The sequence below is a fragment of the Sphaerodactylus townsendi genome, linkage group LG11 (assembly GCF_021028975.2).
Source record: "Sphaerodactylus townsendi isolate TG3544 linkage group LG11, MPM_Stown_v2.3, whole genome shotgun sequence".
NCBI lineage: Eukaryota > Metazoa > Chordata > Lepidosauria > Squamata > Sphaerodactylidae > Sphaerodactylus > Sphaerodactylus townsendi.
Window position 1 is genome coordinate 60,243,079 of NC_059435.1, and position 24,343 is coordinate 60,267,421.

At 42.0% G+C, this 24,343-nt stretch overlaps 1 protein-coding gene across 1 annotated transcript in view; it reads left to right on the top strand.

Annotated features, from left to right (window-relative positions):
• ZEB1 (zinc finger E-box binding homeobox 1) overlaps positions 1-13,351 on the top strand; it is an 85,287-nt gene extending 71,936 nt beyond the window's left edge. Inside the window, exons 6-9 of the mRNA XM_048511908.1 lie at positions 2,513-2,618; positions 4,330-6,140; positions 8,538-8,718; positions 10,796-13,351. Of these exons, the coding sequence (XP_048367865.1) occupies positions 2,513-2,618; positions 4,330-6,140; positions 8,538-8,718; positions 10,796-11,043 (2,346 nt within the window). The 3' untranslated portion in view covers positions 11,044-13,351. The remainder of the gene's footprint in view (positions 1-2,512; positions 2,619-4,329; positions 6,141-8,537; positions 8,719-10,795) is intronic.
• The last annotated feature ends 10,992 nt before the right edge of the window (positions 13,352-24,343 follow it).

The window sequence follows — 24,343 nt, forward strand, 5'->3', positions numbered from 1 at the left end:
AAAACCTCCATGGGCAGAGGCGTAGCTATAAGGGGGAGGGGTGCGTTGTGCACCGGTCATGTGCTGGTGGAGGCAGAAAATTGTCCCAACCCCTCCCCCTTCCCTGCAGGATTCGGGGCTCGCAAGGTCTCCTGGGAAGTGTAGTTCCCACCAGACTGCTTTTAAACTAAGGTAATTGGGCGGGGGGGGGGGAGGAGGAGGGCACCATTTTATCCTGGGCGCCATTTTGACCCTCTACGCTTCTGTCTGTGGGGAACCTTCACCAGAGGCACAGCAAATCTCTGCAGCAGCACACAAAAGGGGGGGGGGTGCAACTGTGAAATTTGACGAGCTCCATGCAGCAAGCGGGAGAAAAGATCTGTGTTGGCTGGCTGTTTTTGGTGGGCTGCGTACGAACTAAAAAAGCCAAAATGGATCTTTTTTAAAAAGTCTGCATGGCATTTTATTTCTGCTGTGTGGAAAGGACCAGACAGAACTCTGTTTTCATGGATCAGAATTTGTCATTTGTAATTTCCAGATCATTTTCATAGGCACATAGTCTACTGCAGGGGTCCCCAAACTACGGCCCAGGGGCCAAATGTGGCCCCCTGAAGGCATTTATCCGGCCCGCCAGGCATGGCGGCGATGGCTCCATTCATGTGCAGTGGGGGCTCGAGGGAGAGGAGGAACCGGCCCCAACGGCTGTTGATTGCAGTTACATGATGGCACCCCCAAATCTCCATGAATTTTCTGACCCAGAGTTGGAAACCTTACATGTGGCAACGCCTGCTCCGCCCTTCCCTCTCGGCTACTCCATGTGTTGCTCTCAGGCTTTCTGTTCCGCCTCACTCGCTTGCTGCTAGGGAGGAAAGAACCCAGGAAGATACCTGATCCTGGTTTAGATGGAATGCTTCATTGGGAAAGTTCTGCTTTTTTTTACAGGGGAAGGTATTCCACAGCCTCCCCAACAATATTTGGAACCCACTCTGTACTTGACATACTTTGGTCACTGTTCTAAAAATAGACCATGACAGAAAGGCTGAAAGGTGAAATCAAACATTTTACAATCATTTGTGCATAGGAATTTGTTCATAGTTTTTTTTAGTCCGGCCCTCCAACAGTCTGAGGGACAGTGAACTGGCCCCCTGTTTTAAAAGTTTGGGGACCCCTGGTCTACTGGTTTGTGATACTGCACTGAGCTTTGGAGGCACTTGGATTGACTCTGAAACTCAGTATAAGATCAGAGTTGGGCAGGCTTACTTATGTAGTATTCCATCACTGTCATAATTTCAGGGGAACAGACTTCTAGAGGTGCAGAATGTTTCTGCATGAAAAAAGAGACGGGCATCTTGCAATTTCTGTCACTTGAAAAAAATCCATATAATTCACAGGCCAGCCATGTATGGAACCGGGAAAAGCACACTAGGAAGCCTCTAAACTAAATTCATTGACTCATATGGACTGCACTTCTTTTTCAGAAGGTTTCTCAAGATGAGCAAGAATTTCTGGAATCTAAACTCTTACGTAACCATGAACTTTGCTAAATCCAATTAGGTCTGTGTTTAATAAAGTGTTGAAGCAAAACATAATTCCTTAGGATGGTAAAAGCATGACTTTATTTTATTTAGAGCATTTCCTGTAAATATCTTGAGTTGGTTCCAAAGGTACTGTTCTACTAATGGAGCATGTTCATGGACTACAATTCCCAATTGGCCATGCTGGCAGAAGCTGATGGGAATTGTAGTCCATAAGCATCTGGAACGCCATAGGTTGGCCACCCCTGCTCTAGAAGAAGGTTCTTTTGTTCATGAAAGGGAACCTTTTGATCAAGATCCTGTAATTTATATTAAACTTTATTGGAAATAAGTATACATCCTAAAGGTTAAATCCTGCTGCAGACATTTAAAAAGGAGGTGACAATTTTTAATACAAGTTGTGGCTTCATTACATCTTATTAATGCTCATTATTAGTTGCAAGTTACATATTTTCAGGCTCTACTTTTTAAAAAATATGATTGTGTATTTTTTTGGAGAATAACTTATGATTGAGTATGTTTGTTGCTGGACCATCTTCCCTAGAACAGTCCTGTGATGTCGTTACATAAAGGAATTCAAGGCCAACAGTAAGAGCTGGAAGCATGTAAATGGAAAAATCAAGTCAAATGATTAAAATTTAAATAGGCTTTCAATGTTTCTGTGTCTTCTATCCCAGATCCTTTGGATGTCTTTTACAAAGAGAAATAATAGAATGCTTCTCCTGACTTCCTTAGGCATCTAAAATGGCAATACTACCTTTACCTGAGATTTTGATAGGGGGCAAAATGATTTTTGTGGCTTCTAACTTGTCTGTTCACCTGTTTTTGTTACTAGCTTATTGTTCACAAACAGTTTCTTCAATCATCTAATGTTTCTTTTAACTCTATAAGACTTTGAATTTTCCAGCTTCTGTTGCAAATAAGAGATTTATGTGTTTATTCGTGCTTCATTAGGCCTGTTTTCTTTTTTCTGATGGTCTGTATGTTCCCTCTTACAGAGACATGTGACTCAATCAAGTGGTAACAGAAAATTTAAGTGCACTGAATGTGGAAAAGCTTTCAAATATAAACATCACTTAAAGGAACACTTACGCATCCACAGTGGTAAATACTCCACCTCTTACTTGCTAGTGCAGAATATTGTTTACTTTTTTCTACTATTTGTAGTTTGAAAACTGTATCTGCCAATAATCCTGTACTGTAAATCATATAAATCATGTTGCTGACGCTGTTTTATATGTTTTATATGTTTAAACGCTGTATCTATTTTAAATCGACTTGATTGTATGTTTTAAACTGTTGTTCACCGCCCAGAGCCCTTCGGGGGTAGGGCGGTATAAAAAAACCCAAAAATAAATAAATAAATAAATAAATGTCTTAATTTATAAATTATGTTTTATCTGACAATGATTAGAAGCAGCAAGGGAATTCCATATAGATCATTTTAATGCATAATCTAAGAAGTTCTGTAGTGACCTGGTTGTCATATTGTCTCGACTGGAGGGGTGAAAGTGTAGTATTTCTTTTATCAACGATGTAATGTTGCTTCTGAAAAGTACTGCTTTTTTTCATTATAATTTAAAAATTTCTATCATATTTTGGCATTTTATACTGGTACCCTTGCTTTGACCTGTGGTTGTTTTTTTAAAAAAAAACTGGTTTTTTTGCAGAGGCCTGTATTGTAGAATTGCATGCAAGGATGATATAATGGCAGGGCACACTGGCAGATGATATAATGGCAGGGCCTGCATCAGCATACACTGAGGTAGGGCAGCCTCCGATGCCTGGAGCCTCTGGCAGGGCACACTGTTTCTGATGCCCCCTGCACACTCCCTTACTAGTGCTCCGCTATTCATGCTCTCTGCTGCAAGCATTGCTCAGTAGCACTGGAAAAGGGGCTTCAGGCAGCACTGAGCACGAACAGGGGAAAGGCTTGTGAGTAGACAGTGGAAGAACACACAAGGCAAGCAAGCGGGCAGGAAGGGGTGCATGAGCAGATGGTCTGGTGGTGGGCAGAGGATAGAGGGGGAACCCTGGAAACAGTGGTGGGATTCTAAAAATCGCAGTCTCGGGCAGCACGGTGGGCCTGGCCTGGCGGGTCCGGGCCACGGGCCATCTCTCGGCCATCCCTTCAGCCAGAGCAGCCTGACGGGGCCTGGCCAAGAGGCAACTGGGGAGTCTGCCGTAGACTGTCCCTCGGCCTGGCCACACCTGGCTTCTCCAGCTGAAGGGCCGGGATGGAGCTCAAGCAAGCGCTGTGGTGGCAGGCCAGTCCAGGAGCCGGCCTGCCACTGTGGTGCCCCCCTCCCCCCCACCAGTGGTGGGATTACATCAGGTTTGCTGAACTAGGCAAAAAAAATAGCTACTGGTTCTACCAAACCAATGCGAAGCGGCTGAATCACACCACTGTCTGGGAACTCATTACCTGAAGCCCTCCCAAAACAGGAGCCCAGTGTGTGCAGTAGTTAAGAGTGGTGGATTCTAATCTGGAGAACCAGGTTTATTTCCCCACTCCTCCACATGAAGCCTGCTGGGTGACCTTGGGCTAGTTCCAGTTCTCTCAGAACACTCTCAGCTGCACCTACCTCACAAGGTGTTTATTGTGGGGAGAGGAAGGGAAGGCGATTGTAAGCTGCTTTGAGACTCCTTAAAGTTAGAGAAAAGCAGAGTATAAACCCCAACTCTTCTTCTTGCATGTAATGGAATGCATATCACAGAATCCGAACGTTTCACACTTGAAAAACTTAGTGGCCATAGATGGTATTTTTGATTTATATGGATTGCATTATAATGCTATACCTTTTCCTTGACCTAGGAGAGAAGCCATATGAGTGCCCAAACTGCAAGAAACGTTTCTCCCATTCTGGCTCCTACAGTTCCCACATAAGCAGTAAGAAATGTATCGGTTTGGTGCCTGTGAATGGCCGAGCACGATCAGGGATCAAGACATCTCAGTGCTCTTCCCCGTCCCTTTCTGCATCGCCGGGTAGCCCAGCAAGACCACAAGTACGGCAAAAGATAGAAAACAAGCCCTTACAAGAACAACTCCCCGTAAACCAAATTAAAACTGAACCTGTGGATTTTGAGTTTAAGCCCATAGTGGTTGCTTCAGGAATCAACTGTTCAGCCCCTTTGCAAAATGGGGTTTTTAGTGCTGGTAGCCAATTACAGGCAACCAGTTCTCCTCAGGGTGTGGTGCAAGCTGTTGTTTTGCCAACCGTCGGTCTGGTGTCTCCAATAAGTATCAATTTAAGTGACATTCAAAATGTACTCAAAGTCGCAGTGGACGGCAATGTTATAAGGCAGGTATTGGAGAACAGTCACGCCAGTCTTACATCCAAAGAACAAGAAACAATCAATACTGCATCCATTCAACAAGCTGGACATTCCCTCATTTCAGCTATTAGTCTTCCTTTGGTTGATCAAGATGGGACAACCAAAATTATCATCAACTACAGTCTGGAGCAACCCAGCCAACTTCAGGTGGTTCCCCAGAACCTGAAAAAAGAAAACTCTGTGCCAGCAAATAGCTGCAAAACTGAAAAGTTACCCGAAGATCTTAGAGTGAAGTCAGAGAAAGAAAACAGCTTTGAAGGAGAGACCAATGATAGCACTTGCCTTCTTCGTGATGACTGTCCAGGAGATCTTAATGCACTTCAAGAATCAAAGCACTATGATGTGAAAAATGTCAGTCAGCCACTTCAGCCCAGCGGCACAGAAGCAGAAAAGTCTGAATCCTCTGGTTCATCAGAAGCTGCAGAGGCAAACCTGTCTCCCGGTCAACCTCCTTTAAAGAATCTTTTATCCCTCTTAAAAGCCTATTATGCATTAAATGCACAGCCAAGCTCAGGAGAGCTCTCCAAAATCGCCGATTCAGTAAATTTGCCATTGGATGTTGTTAAAAAGTGGTTTGAAAAAATGCAAGCTGGTCAAATTTCTGTGCCCTCATCTGAACCAGCTTCCCCTGAGCCTGACAAATTAAAAAATTTGGTCGATAATGAAGACCCCGTGGGACTTACAGCTGCAAATGAACAGCAGGACGTCATACCGGATTCTCCGAGCCCCCCCACCGCAGATAAACCACAGGCTGCGTCAGCAGGACCTGCTCAGAACGATTCGCAGAGTAACCCACCATCCCCATCACCTCTTAACCTCTCTTCGTCTAGAAATTCACAGGGTTATGCCTACCCTAATGAGGGTGCCCAGGAAGAGCCACAAATAGAACCTCTTGATCTTTCACTACCAAAGCAACATGGAGAGTCCTTGGAACGATCTACCATAACTAGTGTTTACCAGAACAGTGTTTATTCTGTCCAAGAAGAACCTTTGAACTTGACTTGTGCAAAAAAAGAACCACACAAGGACAGCAGTGTTACAGACTCTGAACCAGTTGTAAATGTAATCCCACCAAGTGCCAATCCCATTAATATTGCTATACCTACAGTTACTGCCCAGTTACCTACAATTGTTGCCATTGCTGACCAGAACAGTGTTCCATGCTTAAGAGCTCTTGCTGCCAATAAGCAAACCATTCTTATACCACAGGTAGCTTATACTTATTCCACCGTGGTCAACTCTACTGTTCCAGAAACACCAAAACAGCAGGTCCAGCCCAATGGAAGTCAGGTATCTAAGGCTAATATGTATTCGTATGCAAAGATGTTAGGTGACGAGGCAGGTGTTAAATTTAAGACTTCTCTGAAGTGGGAAAATGTGGTGTATTCCGTTGTTGCTAATATAAGATTCTTTTGAACATCAGTGCATGGATGATTAAAAGTATTGTAACCTCTTTTTCATATACAGATACTTCAGACTGAGTATAAACAAGGGGTGGGCATGTCACTCAATCTGCTACCATATTCTGTGTGACCTAATCTCATGACTATACATAGATTACAGCAAGACGTTGAGACTAGTGTTTCACTTGTCTAGATTGATGGATTCCTGTGCATTACCTGTGTTCTTTGGAGCTTTCATAACTATGAGAGCCAGTGTGGTGTAGTGGATTCTAATCTGGAGAACCGGGTTTGATTCCCCACTCCACCTGAGTGGCAGAGGCTTCTCTGGGGAACCACATGTGTTTCTGCACTCCTCCATTCCTGCTGGGTGACCTTGGGCTAGTCATAGCTCTCTCAGAACTCTCTCAGCCCCACCTACCTCACAAGGTGTCTGTTGTGGGGAGAGGAAGGGAAAGGAGCTTGTAAGCCATCTTAGAGAAAGGTGGGGTATAAATCCAAACTCTTCTTGTCTGGTTTTGTTGCACTTTGGGGGCTTTCCTCAAAAGTACTAAAGGAAAGGACAGGCATGTATGAGATGGTGTTTATGGTTGTGTGAGATATGCTCTACTTTCAAAACTTCCCTTATAAGTAATAAACCCTAACTGAACAAATTAGCAAAAACAAGACTGATCTATCAAATGTTCACATTGATTAACAGTTGGTTTGGTGCCATTTCCCTCCCCTGCCTGCTGTCAATCCTTCTGGGTGCCATTTTCTTCCTCCTGCTTTGCCCTCTGCTGTCTTTCCCCTCATCTGGCTGCAGGACCATCTAATCCATTTAGCTGGCCTGTGAGATTTCACGTGTAGGCATCGATGCTGTCACCATTTGATGCCTGACATGATGACCTCATCAACAAAGAGCAAATGGGGAGTAAAGCTTGAGGAAAACAGCACCGAAAAGAGCATCCTCAAAAGAACAGATGGAATGCGACCTAGTTTCCGACCCCTTGATGAAGGGACCTTCTAGAAAGGGCTTAGCCAACACAACTGCCTGCAAAGGCTTCTCTCTAGTGCATAGCCAGAGCCTCACTGGAAGCGACAGCTGCCATCAAGGATCATTCAGGCAACTAAAACAGGAATAACCAGAGCAGAATTGTCAATCCCAGCTGCAGGATAACTACCTGGCAGGAAAAGAGAGTGGCATTGCCACGTCCACCCCACTGTAGCCTGTGGGCGGATATCCTACACCTAGGGCCCTTTCGCATACGTGGATCCTCTGCCTGCCATGTCTGGGGGTAGAAGTGTGTCAATTGTGCCTAGACTTTATTTCATTATCGATTCAAGGTCAGACTCTTCATGTGAAAATAACTCATTTCCTTTCACCCACTCAAATGTATTCTCATATTCTCTGTATCACCTTATTGTACTGCTGATCTGAATCTAAGTAATCTGGTTTTACTACAAAAAAGTTTATCAATGGCTCATCATATTATTAGTGAAATGTACTAGCCTTTAGTAGAAATATGTTAGAAATACATGCAGGCCTATGAAAGAGAAGGTAAGCCATTTTTAAACATGCTCAAAAATTATAATACTTCGGAGCCTTGGGAAAATTGAGTTATTGTTTTCTGATATTCTCTTTTGCCAAAGTAGTGAAATAATGAATCATTTACTACTAAAAACCTATGAAAAGATCTTAATGGCTACATGACCCAAACTGTCTTGTTAAAGCTTTTTAGTCTATACTTTGTTTTCCTGTGAAATATCTCTTCTGGTTCTTCTTTTAGAATATCTTTTCTTGTCTAACTTAATGGCATGTTTTACCCCCTAAGTCAGGAATGGCAAACCTATTGGCCTCAGCATGTTAAAATTTGGGAAAATATCTAACTTGACTTTGCTGTTGTGTTATACATACACACCCACACAAAAGAGAAACAGCTCTTTACATATTCAATTATTTTTTAAAATACAATTGAATAATGTCTGGTGCTATGTATTATAATTACAAAAATGGCTCAAATTTAAACAGGGAGAATCATTTTTGGGTGTTAGTGAATGCTATCGTGTCACCCAATATGTAGCATGTCATCTTTGACATACATGTCTTAGGTTCACCATCACTGCCCTAAGTTGCTGTTGCTGTTATGAGTTGCAGATATTTCTGATGTTCCAGTTATTAGCAAAGTTAGAATGGCAGGGTCATAAAGCGAGACATCGCTACATAAATAGTGGGTGCCTTAGCCAGTGACCGGTTCAAATTCCCCAGTTGTGTTTGCTGCATTTTAACCATTCTTTAATTTCTTAGGATGAAAGACAAGACACTAGCTCAGAAGGGGTATCAAACGTGGAAGATCAGAATGATTCTGATTCCACACCACCGAAAAAGAAGATGAGAAAGACAGAAAATGGAATGTATGCTTGTGATTTGTGTGATAAAATATTCCAGAAGAGTAGCTCACTCTTAAGACACAAATACGAACACACAGGTATGTGAGCAACAAAATAAGTAACTGAAGTGTATTGCTTTGGCCCTGACCTATATTTATAGGCAACTAAAAATTTGTCACAACTGTTGGCCACAGATGGGGATGTGCATACCCCATTCACATCAAAAGGAACCATTCGCCGCAAGATTATGCAGATGTGAGTGCCCGTCAAGCAGCACACGTACGTTATTTTCACATCAGGAAGACGTAAATGTTTATCGAGTTACAGATATGTATGTTTAATTCATTGATTTTAACTATGATAAATGTCACGGCTGAACTAGAAGAGAGCAGCCATATTTGTTTTTCATGTATCTTCCTCATTTAGACAAAAAGTGAAGCTGGGAATTTAAAATACCAGAACAAGTACAGTAAGGCAGAGAAGCTCCTGTCGCCTTCTGTTATGAATATTCCATCTCTTGTCCTTCAGCGGAACAGGTACATGAAGACCAAACCTGGCTGCCCACATGATTAATTTAGCCACGGCATTTATGATTAATCAGCCTTATTTATTCGTTCTAGAACAGGGGTCTGCAGCCAATTGGCCATGTTGACAGGGGCTGATGGGGTTTGTAGTCCATGAACATCTGGAGAGCCGCAGGTTGCAGACCCCTGTTCTAGAATTAGTTTCAACAAGTGATCTTTCCTTGGGATTCATACAATGTATTTTCGAAGGCTTTCACGGCCGGAATCACTGGGGTGCTGTGTGGTTTCCGGGCTGTATGGCCATGTTCTAGCAGCATTCTCTCCTGACGTTTCGCCTGCATCTGTGACTGGCATCTTCAGAGGATCTTCAGATCCTCTAAAGATGCCAGCCACAGATGCAGGCGAAACGTCAGGAGAGAATGCTGCTAGAACACGGCCATACAGCCCGGAAACCACACAGCACCCCATTCATACAATAGTTGGTCCATCTGAGTCATTGCTTAACTGAACAGGTGTTGTCGAAGGCTTTCACAACTGGAATCACCGGGGGGTTGTGAGGTTTCTGGGCTGTATGGCCGTGTTCCAGTAGCATTTTCTCCTGCCGTTTCGCCAACATCTAGGGGTTTCACTGAAGGGAATAATAGAATCATACATTATCAATCACTCACTGCCATTTTGGGTCTTGGGCAATAGTTTCATGTTTTCACACTTAGTTTCAGTGCTCAGTTGATGCCTTTAATTTTCCCTCCTCTTTGAAATATTTGTTCCTCCTAGTCTTTGTTTCTGTGGCAGACATTGTGCATATGTGGTGTGGAGCATCATCTCACCATGTAGTCCAGTCTCCAGTACTGGGTCAATTTTCTGAGCCCAACATACATAAAAGTACATGAATAGGTCCTTTCATATACAGAATATTGCCCAAAAAAAGAAAGAAATGTCCCAATCATTAGCACAAACAGGCATTCCCAATACGCAAGTATGAGTTGTCATATGATTCAGTGCTGCTATGGGTCTCTTAGCCGGAACCTTTTACAAAGCCTAAACCAGCGAGGATCCCTTGTTCTGCAAATCTAGCAGGCAGAGCTCCCATTAGCTCTCACTTTGACCACTGTGAGAAGCAACAACAGAGAGAAACTGCTTACAAAGCGCTCTCTTCTATAATAGTGACCTGTTCAGTCTAAATGGATATTAGACTGTTTATGTTTGTTCAGTCTCTGGTGAAACAATCTGCCCTTGTTGTTTAAAAAAACACAACAAGGCAGCAACACAGGTTAAGAAATGACAGGATTGTGCCGCAGGGCTTCCTTTGTGAACCCCTCAGGACTTCTGCATGTAAATTCAGTGAACCCATGTCAGTCCAACTAGTGCAAACATGAGCTTGGATCCAATAAAGCATTTCCTCAGAGGGAGCAATATTCGCCCACAGGGCATAGTTCTCGCTTCTTCCCGCTGCAGTCCACAATGCCTTCTGAAATTCTAGCAGCGGTTCAGAGGGGCATTTTGAGCTGCTGCAGGAGTGGGGAGGAACGGAAGCCATGTGCCACAGGTGGAAATTATTCCATCCACGGATATGCTCTGTTTAAGCCCAGCTGTAGACATTCAGCTTTCCATGGCTGCTAAAGTTCTGAAGTTGCGCTGTTTTCTTTTTCAGGTAAAAGACCTCACGAGTGCGGCATCTGCAAAAAGGCATTTAAACACAAACATCATCTGATCGAACACATGCGGCTGCACTCGGGAGAAAAGCCCTACCAATGTGACAAATGTGGCAAGCGTTTTTCGCATTCGGGGTCTTACTCCCAGCACATGAACCACCGTTACTCGTATTGCAAAAGGGAAGCGGAAGAGCGGGATGGCACGGAACAGGAAGAGGGCGGCAAAGAGGAGCAATTTCGGCAATGACCATACTTAGGGCGGGCCTCTCCCTCACCACTCGACTCTAACGTTAGAGATTATTGGAAGGGAGGAGGAGGAAGACAGTGAGAAAGAAGAGGAGGAAGAGGAAGATAAAGAGCCAGAGGAGCTGCAAGAAGAAAAAGAAGGTGGAGAATTACGGGAAGAGGAGGAGGAAGAAGAGGAGGAGGAGGAGGAGGAAGGCAAAACTGAAAGTAGCAGGAAAGGCGAAGAAGTTGGAAGCAAAGAAAGCCGCATGAAACAAGAAGTTATATTGAAAGAAGAGCAGGTGTCAGATGACGAGACAAATAAAGCTTAACAAACTGATATGGGGTTTTGTATAACAAAAGAAAAAAGAAATCTCAACTGGTAGTAAAAGTTGCTCTATGCTCTACATGCTTTTCATGGAACCACAGTAGCCTGTGCACTGTGATTCCTGTTCACTACTGTGTATGAAAAATGAAACTAAAAACACAGAAAATATAAATATATATATATCCAGGTGTGCCTGAACCTCAAACGTAGTAATTTTTCACACAGTTTTCAAAGTTAAGGAACAAGTTTGACATGAAACAGACTGGAAGAGATATGGTGGCTCTGAAAGCAAAGGTTTAACATGTTGTAGGAAACATGTTTTATTTGGTATATGTTGGACGTCAGTTCGTTTTTATCAGTATTAATTTTTTTTCATTCTTTTTGTTGGTTAATTTGTGTTGGGTTTTTTTTTCAACTGTACAATTGGGAGAGATTTATGTTCTTTTTTTAAAAGAAATGATCAGTGAAAACAATTCTGCTAATTCCGCTTCAGTATTTTTTCTTATATTTTTTTTTAAAATGTGAGAACTTCTGCACTACAGAATTCCCTCAAGCAGAAAGGTATGATGCAGTTCCAAACAGTGCTTGACTACCTTTGTAAATTCAGCTTAGAGAAGGTAGCAGTTTATGACATTTAGATGTTGTTAGTAGAACATGTTCTCATTTAAAGTGTATGGTTAGCCTTAAGGAAGCAGCTAATAGAAGAACTGAAGTTTCTTACTCATGTGGTTGAAAAAAAAAAAGTAGTTTGAAAAGATTTGTGGTGGAGTTCTGATTGCAGGGACTAACAGTGTTAATACTGATAAGGACAGCCAAGTTGTCACAATCAGTGTTTGTAATAGTGTCTGGAATATGTAGTTTAAAAAAAAACAATATGAAGGATTTGACATGAAGCTTTGTATCTCCTTTGGCCTTATGCAAGACCTTTTGTGCTGTAAGTGCCATTTCTCAGTATTTTAAAGGCTCTGACCGGCCTTTCTCCAATGTGTGGCCTACAATAACTAGCATTTGTTGATTTGTATTAAACTTCTGTAAACTAAATCATGGGGGGGCGGGGAAACGGGAAACTCAGCCATCGGATAAGTAAAAGCACTGGTACATTTCATAATGTAATTCTTCAGTATTTGTTAATTACTTGGGGGGATTTCTCTACAGTAATTAGGAAGGGAAATTTCTCGTCTACTTTTTTTGATTTCAATAATTTTCAGACACATACATGATAAGTTATTGGGCTCATAAACGTTTCCAAATGTTAGTTATTCTGGACCCCATGTATTGACAATGTTAGCTGATTTTAACCTATCAGTATTATTTTATTTCTTTTAGTTTATAGCTCTGTGCAACATTTTGTACTGTATGTTTTCAAACCTGGCAGTATTAATACCCTTCTTACTGACATATGTACCTTTTTAGTTTTAGAAAACTTTTATATTTATGTGTCTTATTTTTATATTTCTTTATTTATTACACAGTGTAGTGTATAATACTGTAGTTTGTATTAATACAATAATATATTTTAGTATGAAAATTTGGAAAGTTGATAAGATTTAAAGTAGAGATGCAATTGGTTCTCTTGCATTGAGATTTGATTTAACAGTGTTACGTTAACATTTATACTTGCCTTGGACTGTAGAAGAGAAGAATTAAAATGGGAATGTATCAATTTTACAATTGCAATCAGTTCATTTTACCTTTTCCCAGTTTTTAATATAAAGCTCTTAAATTTTAAAATTCACTGTCTGAATAATAGCATGATGCTCTGCAGTTTTATTAAGAGACTAGTCTAACCATAAAACACTCATTTCCTTAGTAAGCCAAGCTAGAATAATCTTCTAAACAGTGTTGGGAACAATGTTTAACATTTCTGTGCCAATTTGTTCCTGTATTCATGTATGTGAGTTACAAATCTGAAACTTAATTTTTTTTAAGTTCCTTGTTACATCCTGGTCATTTTCTAGTTTTCTACCAGACTCCCCATCTCACAATAAAAAGCGTCAACAAGCCTGATTTACTGTCATTATTGAGTTATAATATAAGGGAACTGCTTCTGTGGAGAAAGACTGAAGCTGTGTAGAGACACAGGAGGGTTCTTTCCATAACTGGAGTCCTGACTTGGTTGGCCATCTTAGCCCAGTATGGTCAGCTCTCAGAAGCTAAGCAGGGTTGTCCTTGGTTGGGAAGCTACCAAGGGAGTCCAGGATTGCCACACAGAGGCAAGCGAAGGGTAACCACCTATGAGGTTGACGTAAGTTGGCTGCAACATGACAGCCCTTTCCATCACCAGCCTCTTCTTGTCTCATGGAAAACTGGATCACAGCAGATGTTGCTGCAGCAACTGTCAATCACCAAATAAATACTTTGAACAGATACACCCCAAAGGTATATTCATTCACAACAACAACAGCAGTACTGAACATGCTTCTGGCATCTTGTTCACGTTTTCTTGAGATAACTTGAGACCGTAGGAAAACCTGCAAAAACGGATTTGACTAGAAGCCACGGTAGGGCATAAAAAGAGCATGTTCTACAAGTGGAGCTAGATCTTTACAGTACTTCCAAGTCTCTTGAAGCATAGCCTCTGGCTTACCCAGTTCAGGTTTGTGGGGAGACAAATCTGTTAGAACCAAGCATATGTTGCATGCAGACGGTGGATTAATGTAGTGGTTTAGTGAGTGTTACAAGGTCAACAGCTAAAGTAGCAACCACACATCTGCTAGGATGAATTTAGATTTATAAGAATAACTAGATAAAATCTTGCTGAGATACCACAAAAAAGCAGTTCTGTTCATTTGCTTTCTTGTTTTAGCGTCATTATGCAGTTGCTGTTGGATTTTGGAAAGGGAATTATCTCTCTGGTGTACAAAAACAAGAGGTCTACAGCGTCCTAAAAATGGTTATCCATCACACCTGCAAAATGTTCCAGTATATTTCCTTGTGGCATAGTTCAACTATATCTGTCCACTCAAAGCATTTTGACATAAATGTCATGTCCACTGTATTCTATCTCATTTCACACCATTTTACCTACCATTAAACACACAAAGCATGCTATTCCTTTATAACAGAATTTCTTTTGATGATTACACATTATATGTGCGCCCCTTGTGATATGAATAAGTGGCTACTTAACTAAGATACTTAACTGAAGTGAAAAGCTAAGCACTTTTATTTAGAGATAAACTGGGGATTAGTATTTAAACAGAATAACGATGAACTGGCTTTACACACACTGCAATCATAACATCAGTAGTTTAAGGCAGTGGTTCTTAACCTGGGGGTCGGGACCCCTTTGGGGGGGTCAACGAATTTTCACAGTAATTAGCCTAACCCTAAGACTCTCTGCATCAGTAAGTTCTCCCATCTGTAAAATGGATAAACGTTAGGGTTGGGAGTCACCATAATATGAGAAACTATTAAAGGGTCGCGGCATTAGGAAAGTTGAGAATCACTGGCTTAAGGCTTCCTCAGTACAAAAGTAAATGTGTACCTTTTAAAACTTTGTTGTATTTCCCATGTTGACTGAGCATCTTAGAGTCTCTTCCATTGGGTCTCCATTTATTAGATTATGGCCCCATAATTTAAGGACATTTTGCCATAGTTGTATGAAGAAATTGCTTTGGAAATACAAAGTAAATATAAGAATTTGAAGAGTTATGAACAACAATATTACATTTTAATCCCACTATTCCCACAAGGAGCTCACCGCGGTATAAGACATTCATGAACTTATGAAGTCACCTTATACCGAATGAGATCATTTGTCTATTAAGGTCAGTGGTGTCTACTCTTACTGGAAAAGGGTCTCCGGTATCTCAGGTTGAGGTCTTTGACATCACCCATGACATGATTCTTTGAGCTGCAGATGGTTGGGTTTGAACCTGGAATATTCTGCTTGCAAAGTAGATTCTATATAACTGAGTCACCACTTCTTATGTTTCCTTCTTTCCATTCTACAGGGTTATAGTTTTTGTGAGCCTTAGAACCAGGGGGCATTCATTGAAAATGCTGGGGGGAAGAATTAGGACTAATAAAAGGAAACGCTTCTTCACGCAACGTGTGATTGGTGTTTGGAATATGCCACAGGAGGTGGTGATGGCCACTAACCTGGATAGCTTTAAAAAGGGCTTGGACAGATTTATGGAGGAGAAGTCAATCTATGGCTACCAATCTTGATCCTCCTTGATCTCAGATTGCAAATGTCTTAGCAGACCAGGTGCTCAGGAGCAGCAGCAGCAGAAGGCTATTGCTTTCACATCCTGCATGTGAGCTCCCAAAGGCACCTGGTGGGCCACTGCGAGTAGCAGAATGCTGGACTAGATGGACTCTGGTCTGATCCAGCAGGCTAGTTCTTATGTTCTTATGTTCTTATTTCTTAACTTCAGCGCTGTAAAGTTGGTTGCAACATATTGCCTACATTTACCTTCGTACTTTCACCTGCTGGGATTTCACAGTCTGTTGCAGATAAAGGGTAAAAGGCAGGGACTGGTTCTGGCTGTAAGACATCCAGTAAGATTTATGACTGATTAGTGATACGAACAAAGTTTCCATATTTCTATTTGGCCACTCTAAGCAATATGCTACACTAGCTCACTAATGCTTAGGAGCTTCAAGTAAATCTAAATGTTAAAACAAATTGAAATCAGTAGAAGTAAAATTTGTAATGACATGTAATGGCCACTGATTTTTGTGAGATTTAAATGCCCTTCATCTGGATTGTGTGTATGGCCGTTGGACTATCTTGCAACTATAGAATATGTGTGTTCATTTTGTACGAATCCAAAGTGAAACTTAAAGTGCAGATTAAGTTCTGTGTGTCTCAGATGTATTCCACAATTTGCTTATAGCTGTATGTTAAAACTTAGCTTTAAAAAGGGCTTGGACAGATTTATAGAGGAGAAGTCGATCTATGGCTACCAATCTTGATCCTCCTTGATCTCAGATTGCAAATGCCTTATCAGACCAGGTGCTCAGGAGCAGCAGCAGCAGCAGAAGGCCATTGCTTTCACATCCTGCACGTGAGCTCCCAAAGGCACCTGGTGGGCCACTTCGAGTAGCAGAGTGCTGGACTAGATGGACTCTGGTCTGATCCAGCAGGCTAGTTCTTATGTTCTTATGGTATTTAGCCAGATACATTTGCTTTAGCACCTGTTCGATTGTGACTTCTGCAAATAGTGCCTTTTTGCTACATCAATATATATAATTAATCTGAATAAAACCCATGGTGCTTATCCTGCATGTGTTATTTAAGTAAAATCAAATGCACTGAAGTGGAACTCTGACGATTCAGTTTCTACCAAGACTCAATACCTGGATAATTATGGAAAATAGGGGAGGGGCTGGACTGATAAGAGTTTTATTATCAAATAAATAGTTATTTGCAGCTGATTAAATGTGTTAACCTGCAGTAGGAACATAAAACAGAAGTTCTGTGGCACTTTGAAAACTATTCAGATTCATTCCATCATAAACTTTCACAAAGCAGAGATCACTACATCAGATGCTCGAAGGGAGCAGCCAAATCTGGCAAATGAATGTCCACCTCATGTTTCTGTTGAAGTGAGCTGTAATTCACAGAAACTAAACTGGACTAAATGTTGCTAATCTTGCCTCCGGAATCCAGAGTTATTTACAATTCCACAGTACTTTGAGTAAGTGCCTTCAGGATGGTAGCCTTTGTTATTTATTTAGAAAATATATAAGCAGTCTTTTTCCGCAAGTTGCTCAAAATGGATCAAAAAGAAAAAATGGATTCAATAAAATCACATCCTGGTCCCCAGGGTAGAAATGAACCAGCATAAAAAGATGAAACATTTCATTCAAAATCCTGGGTAAAGAAAAGATGAAACATTTCATTCAAAATCCTGGGCAAAGAAAAACGTAATGGGTAGAAAGCTGGCACAAGCCAGCCAAAATGATGATAAAACAAAACATTGATAAATGTTACACTGCCTCTATAGAGGTCCCACTAAAAGCAGCTTACCAAAACCACTATAAAACAAGATGTGGTATATTAATATATTAAAAAGTCATGAACAAAACTTAGAACAAACATTAAGCATCCTAAAAATATCCATAAAACAGTCCAGAAGCAGATTATAAAAGTGCTAAAAAGGATTTTTAAGACCCTTACTTTAAAGCCTGGGTAAAAAAAATGAATGTTTTGGCCTGGGGACTACATGACCCTGCGTTGTAAGCCCTCAAAGGAGGTGCCGAATTCTAAAATATGCAGCACCACCAATGAAAATATCCTGCCTCTGGTTGCTGCCTGCCTCACCTCTGAAGTCAGGGCACAGAGAGCTGGACATAACGGGTGGCACATCTTAACTGAAGAGATGGGCAGTACAGGATTAGGGGGTCCTTCAAGATACCTGGCCCTAAAGCTCAAATGTAAGATCTGGTGCTTTGAACTGTGTCTAGAAACATTGTAGAACTTCCAGCATAGAGGTAGTATGGTCTCTGTGTCCAGTCCCCCATACCATAGCCATAAGAGTTGGGACCAAATGCAGTTTCTGGACAATTTTTCAAAAACACATCACTCTTGTCCAGGTTGAACTTCAGTTTATTTGCTTTCCGTTACCTTTTCTTGGCACCTGCTCAGGACTTCCATAGACCAGTCTGACTAAGCTGGTAAAGAGAAATGAACCAATGATCGAGCTTTCTTGCTTTTCTTCTTGTTGTTTAAACAGCAAAGGAAGGTTTACCTACTGCATTGTCGTTGGTTCTCAGACTGAGTCAGGACTGCAAAGGGGGTGGCAAATCTCTTGTAGATATGTTGTCAGCCCAGGAGAGAAAGATGTGATATAAATTCAAACTCTTCTTCTTAATGGGGAGGTTTGGTGTTGCCTCTGCAATGTGCGTGAAAAGGCCATTTCCCCGCCAGGCAATATGCCGCCTGGGTAAAAAAAACAAAGCATGAAAAATACATTTGAAACCGACTCACTGTTGCCTGGTGTGAGACTCCTGTGTGATTTATGTTGCACAGTTACTTTGTAGATGACTCTGCAAAAAAGTACAATTAGCTATGGGGTGGCTTCTGAAAAATACAGTAAACTTAGGGGTAAACCCTTTCTAAACCGAGAACCACAGTATTAAGTTGGCCGAAAGGTTGATTCAATTCAGTGTGATAGGAAGGCCCGACTTTGCATGAGGTTCACTCACGTCCAGTCCGTCTCTCAATTTCTCTTTCTCTTTTGTCAAATACAGCTGTGGGAGCGTAACCCCAAGTAGGAGCCCAGCATGGGGGGTGGGCTTCAGTCTCCTTTTCCTACTGGCCTTTTTCTTCTAAAAATTATCCTTGCGAGCTGCTTCCCCTAGGGCAGGGGTAGGGAACCTGCGGCTCTCCAGATGTTCAGGAACTACAATTCCCATCAGCCCCAATTGGCCATGCTGGTAGGGGCTGATGGGAATTGTAGTTCCTGAACATCTGGAGAGCCGCAGGTTCCCTACCCCTGCCCTAGGGCAAAATAAAGGCAAGGACTGGGTCCAAAGAAGTTCTTTGCTTCAGCTTGTTGCGTCATTTAATATCACCAGAGAGAAATTTCTTAGAACTGAACATTGTAATGCTTTTGGTGTGAAAGGTGCATAAATTACATCCCAGTGAAAGATTAGACATCTGTTTGCCGTGACAGACTTATGCGAGGCCCAGTGCGAAAGCCAGCTGAATATGCGAAGGGTTCTTTGAAGCATCGCAAGCGGAAAGGGCAGGTTACATATCTTAAATGCCATTTTAGAACTATGGGTTTTTTTAAACTGCAAGTAGCAAAACACTTTCAGGGGAAATAAGTCTGACAAACAGCAGAGTATGGATGCAAGACAGGTAAGACCTGATTTTGCGTTGTTTCTCTAAACAGCTGCTAGTGAAAGATAACAGGTTGCAGAGCGTTTGAAAGGAAATAAAGATATAATAAAAAAGTGTGTGTGCTCTGATTTGGCATTTCCTTCAATGAAAAAAATCAGCAAGTTCTTTCTAAATACCAGCTTCTGCTGAAAAGTCCCATTGCAGGGAGCATTGCCAAATTGACAAACACTCAATGCAATGTTTCTAAATCGATGGCCCTTTCTTCTGTAAAGGAACTCCAGGACAGACATGTACAGCTGTGTTGCTCGCTCATTGTAGCCTGGCATCTCAACAAGCCAGAGTGCTCCATTAGTCTGAGAAACAGTGATGTTCATCTTCATGGCTCTGTGAAGCCCCACATGTGACTATGCATGCTCAGGCCCAGGTGTGCCTTCATAGAAGACCACTCAGTTAACAACAGGTAAGTGCACTCTTGTTTTCCTTAGCCCATCCTGAGCTGAGCAGGCAATTGAACTTGGTGTTCTTGATCTAGGACGGTCCAGAGCAGTTCATTATTTCCATATTGGAACCTTTCACAAAACACTGGGGGGGATGATTGACCATACATTCCATATGTTTGTAGGACATGGGGTGGTGGCATCCAGTGCTTTTCACATATTTGTCAGAAACTATGCAAATATTTATGTACATATAAAAAATGTCTTCTAAAATCTTTCCTGTTTACGGAGACAGTTGGCTGCATTCACACACTTGCATGCCCTTAGGAACTTTACATGTCCTCAAATGTGTGTAAATTGTGGCACAACTTTGCAACTGTGATGCTCCTGCCATTGCTTGCCATTACAGTCCATTGACCCTAAAGCAGGGGTAATGGTTTCTGGGTCTCCTTACAAAGATTGCTACATAAGCAGAGGCAGAGCTACCAGGGGATCGGGTGTAAGCAAGCAGACTGGGCGTTGCACTTTGGGGGGGGTGATGCTTGGGAAGCCCGGAAAAATCATGGCCTGCCTTCACACACACACCTGCAGGCTGGAGAAGCAGCCTGATTCCTTCAGGCTGAGTCAGTGGGAACTACACTTCCCAGGGAGACTTGTGAACCTTGTGAACCCAGGGTCTCATGGGAAAACACCCTCACTAGGCTGCTTTTCAGCCCAAAGGGAACTGAGGTCGCTTCCCTCCAGCCTGCACTAAATGAGGTAGGGGCAGGTGGTGTTTCACGGGGGGGGGGGGGGGGGCAGAAAACACAGAGTGTGCACCGGGCACACTCTGGCCCAGCTACGCCTCAGTACATAAGCTGTTCCAGATTAATGATGGTTAAATGTAAGTGTGGAGTCATGGAGAAGTATGTGATATCTTATGCCAGCTTCTTTTGGTTAAGCCACCTGGTTTTTCAAATTGAAGTACTGCTTGGTTCATTCATTGATCCATGGTCTCATTATTGTTTTATTTTTTAAAAAATTTTTTATTGCATTTCAAACAAGACAAAAGTAGACATGTCACATTTTACAGATTTGGAAAAAAATAATGGTTCATAAATGAAAGCAGTTAAGTCCACTACTCCATATAGTACATAAAAACTTTAATATCTAATATATAGATTTGTCTACTCTTGTAATCATTAAAACCCCCTACCCTCTAATTCCCCTTCTCCCCTTCCCTTCCCTCTCTCTGACTTCCCCTCTATAATTGAGTCTATCAGTTACATATCGAAATAATATGTCTTATTTAATCCTTACTAAAACACATAATAATTTTACTTTGTCCCTTATTTCCTCCTTCGACCTTTTCAACAAATAGTCTTCATTAATATTTTCTATCTCTTACTCTGATAGAAGAATATATAAAAACCATGCAATCAACCACAAAACAGGAACAATATGATCAGAAAAATGAAAAATATGATTAATTACTTATTGGCTGGATGGGTATTTTGTACACTTTGGAAACATAGTCCGTCCAAGGCTGCCATATTTGCTGATATTGCTCGATCGGTAAACCTTTTAATTGAAAAGAAAGTCTGTCCATAATATAAAATCATTGGATCCATTATTGTTTTAAATCGTCTTCTTCCCTCACCAATCTGGAAATTTCTGAAAATTTTATCACATTGTTCTTTATAAACATGTCCAAGAAATTACAGTTTCTGTGGCATGACATCAGACACTGTTTTTAGCCAGTGCTCTGCATGGCTCTTGCTTCAGTCACTCAATGCTTGGAAACCCGTGTTGCCGAATCCACTTCTGAATTACTAAATCTTGGCCACGCCTAAAAAAAGCCACAACCCATGACAAGAGTGTGTTCCCAAAGATAGCCAGACTTGGAATTTGGTGAAGTGCCCAGGCAAAGGTTTAAAATAGCCCAATACAACCTAGATGATGCCTCTTTAATGGCAGCAAGGGAGGAGAGGCATTCACAGCAAGCCACTCTCCTCAATTCTGTTGTATGTTTTATTTCAGGGTTTCGATACAGTCTTTTAAATATCCTCATGATCTGGATCCCCACATGATATGGATCCCCACCTCTGTACATTTGACCCCACCTGCCCACAGACAGTTCCATTGGTTGCTGCTTGCCATCTGATCAGAGCTTTTAATATATAGATTGAAGATTTAATTTAGAAGGGTGTTGTTCTCGCATGTTATTTTAGAACAGTGGTTCTCGACCTGTGGGTTGCAACCCCTTTGGGAGTCGAACAACCCTTTCACAGGGGTCACCTAAGACTCTCTGCATCAGTGTTTGCCATCTGTAAAATGGATAAATGTTAGTGTTGGGGGTCACCACAATATGAGGAACATTAGGCATTAGGAAGGTTCAGAACCACTGTTTTAGAAGTAACCTGTTTTGTTTTAATGTAATCTTTTTGTTATTTTAGTAGGTTTCACTTTCATTCACTGATTGTTTTATTGTATTGGATGGTGAAAATCATCATGAGCAACAGAGAAAGACCAGAACCAACTCTTCTAAATAAATAAATAATAGAAAGAAATATGGCTGTTTTGGTATTTCTTCAAAATTTCCCAGTGCCAGAGTTGCATGATGACTTGGCCTGTCTATCTTACATTTGAAATAACTGAAGAGTCGGATGTATAACCCACATTTTTCCCCTTTAAGGAGTCTCAAAGAGGCTTAGAAACTTCTTCCTTTCCTCTCCCCAGAACAGACACCCTGCGAGGTAGGTGGAACTGAGAGAGTTCTGAGAGAACTGTGACTAGCCCAATGTCACCCAGCGGGCTTCATGTGGAGGAGCAAAGAAACAAATCCAATTCACCAGATAAGAGTCCACCACTCATGCGGAGGAGTGGGAAATCAAACCCGGTTCTCCAGGTCAGAGTCCATCGCTCTTAACCGCTACACTGGAAAATACAATTCCCACGTTCACAAAAATTACCTCATCCCAAATTTAATTCCCCTATTACCAATATGAATGTACAGCCAGGTCAAATCTAGTGCGGGTCCGCTGAGAGAGCAGAATATAAACTAAGATTAATAGTAGCTAGAGCTTCTGTCGAAAGGAATGTGCTGTGGCATTTGTGGCCAGGAATGTATCCTGTTGATGTTATCACACATTCTGAGGGAGATGGACTATAGATTACAACTGCCCCATTGCCCATATATATATGTCCTCCAAAATGCTGGATTGTTAAGCATTCGGGGCCTTCAGAGGGGACTGAGTACAGTCCCCATCATCCCCTTGATGCTGGCAGTGTATGATGGGAACTGGTATAGTCCCATAGCACCTATCTGGAGGAGCCCCCGAAGCTTGGACACACTAATGCAACAGGTCTCTGTGCACATTTGAGACTGTGTTCTGTTGCATGAAGTGCCTTCTGTAATTCTCTGAGCATTCTCTCCTGTTGGGATTATTCATGTTCTGGCAAATCTCTACTCCTGGCATTAAAAAGGAAAATCTGTGTGGGTGGCTGCCTGGGCAAAGGCCAAATACTGCTCCACCTGGTCAAACTGAGGAACCTAACGGTATCCCTTGTCCTGGATCAGGACTCTTGTTGCTCCAGTCCAGCTGCCCAGTTCACAAGCCACACCCAAACTCCACGTGAATAGAGCAGTCGCTTGGTTTCCACTCCTTTTATCATTCCAGCGCGAATCCAGCAGTGCCACACTTTCCTCACCGCGATTAAAAAAACATGCAGAGGTGCTATATTCCCATTTCAGAGACAGAAATAGAACCTTTAAAAGCTAGAAATTTGGCCCGAGGAATTTGTTATTAATTTTTTCCTCTTCAGACGTCAGTTCTGTTTTTCTAGCAGCCCTTGCCGTGAACAAAAAAAAGAGAGCTCTGTCTAAAAACAACATTTGTCAGCTAACACCATGATGTGGTTTAATAAGATAATTGGTCTGTCACATTTGTTGCTACGGTACTTCTGTCCCACTCCTTAATATACAGAATCTCTCTTCTGCAAATATCCCACCACTGTTTTAACGGGCCTATTGAACTCTGGTTTTCTCAGCCTCAATTAGCAACCTGTCAAAACAGCATTGGACAAATACAGCATCTTTCTTATAAGGGTGAACTCCTGAAGCTCCTCAGCTTCTTCTATCTTTTAAGCTGGTTTTGTACCGATGGCAGAAATTTATTAAAATGTTTTGGGGAAGATGTTGCACGCAGTGGTGGGATCCAAAAATTTTTGTAACAGGTTCCCATGGTGGTGGGATTCAAACAGTGGCGTAGCACCAATGGAGCTGGGCGGGGCACAACGGGGGCATGGCTGGGCATTCCGGGGGCGGGGCATTGCTGGGCAGGGCTGTGGCAAGGACGCAGCCACTGCGCCGGTCCTTGGGCGGGAAACTCCGGTGCACCTCCTGCTAGACTGCTTCAAGTTCTGCGCGCTACTGCTGAGGAGCGGAGGAGGGGCGTAACTAAGGCAAAAATCACGTGGCAAAATCACCAATGAGTAACCCCCTCTCGGCACATACAAATAATTAGTAACCTACTCTCGGGAACCTGTGAGAACCTGCTGGATCCCACCTCTGGTTGCAGGGCAATAAAGGCAACAGCAATGGAAGTAACACCAACCACATGTAGAAGAAGTTTTTCCAAGCCTGTAGAGAAAAGATGTTCTCAAGTTAATATTTCAAGCCATCTTTGATGCAACAGACCACCAGACTTCATGGAACTAGTTCATTCTTTCAGCTTGCTCACTATAATGAACCTCTGTTCATATATCATAAAGCAAGTAT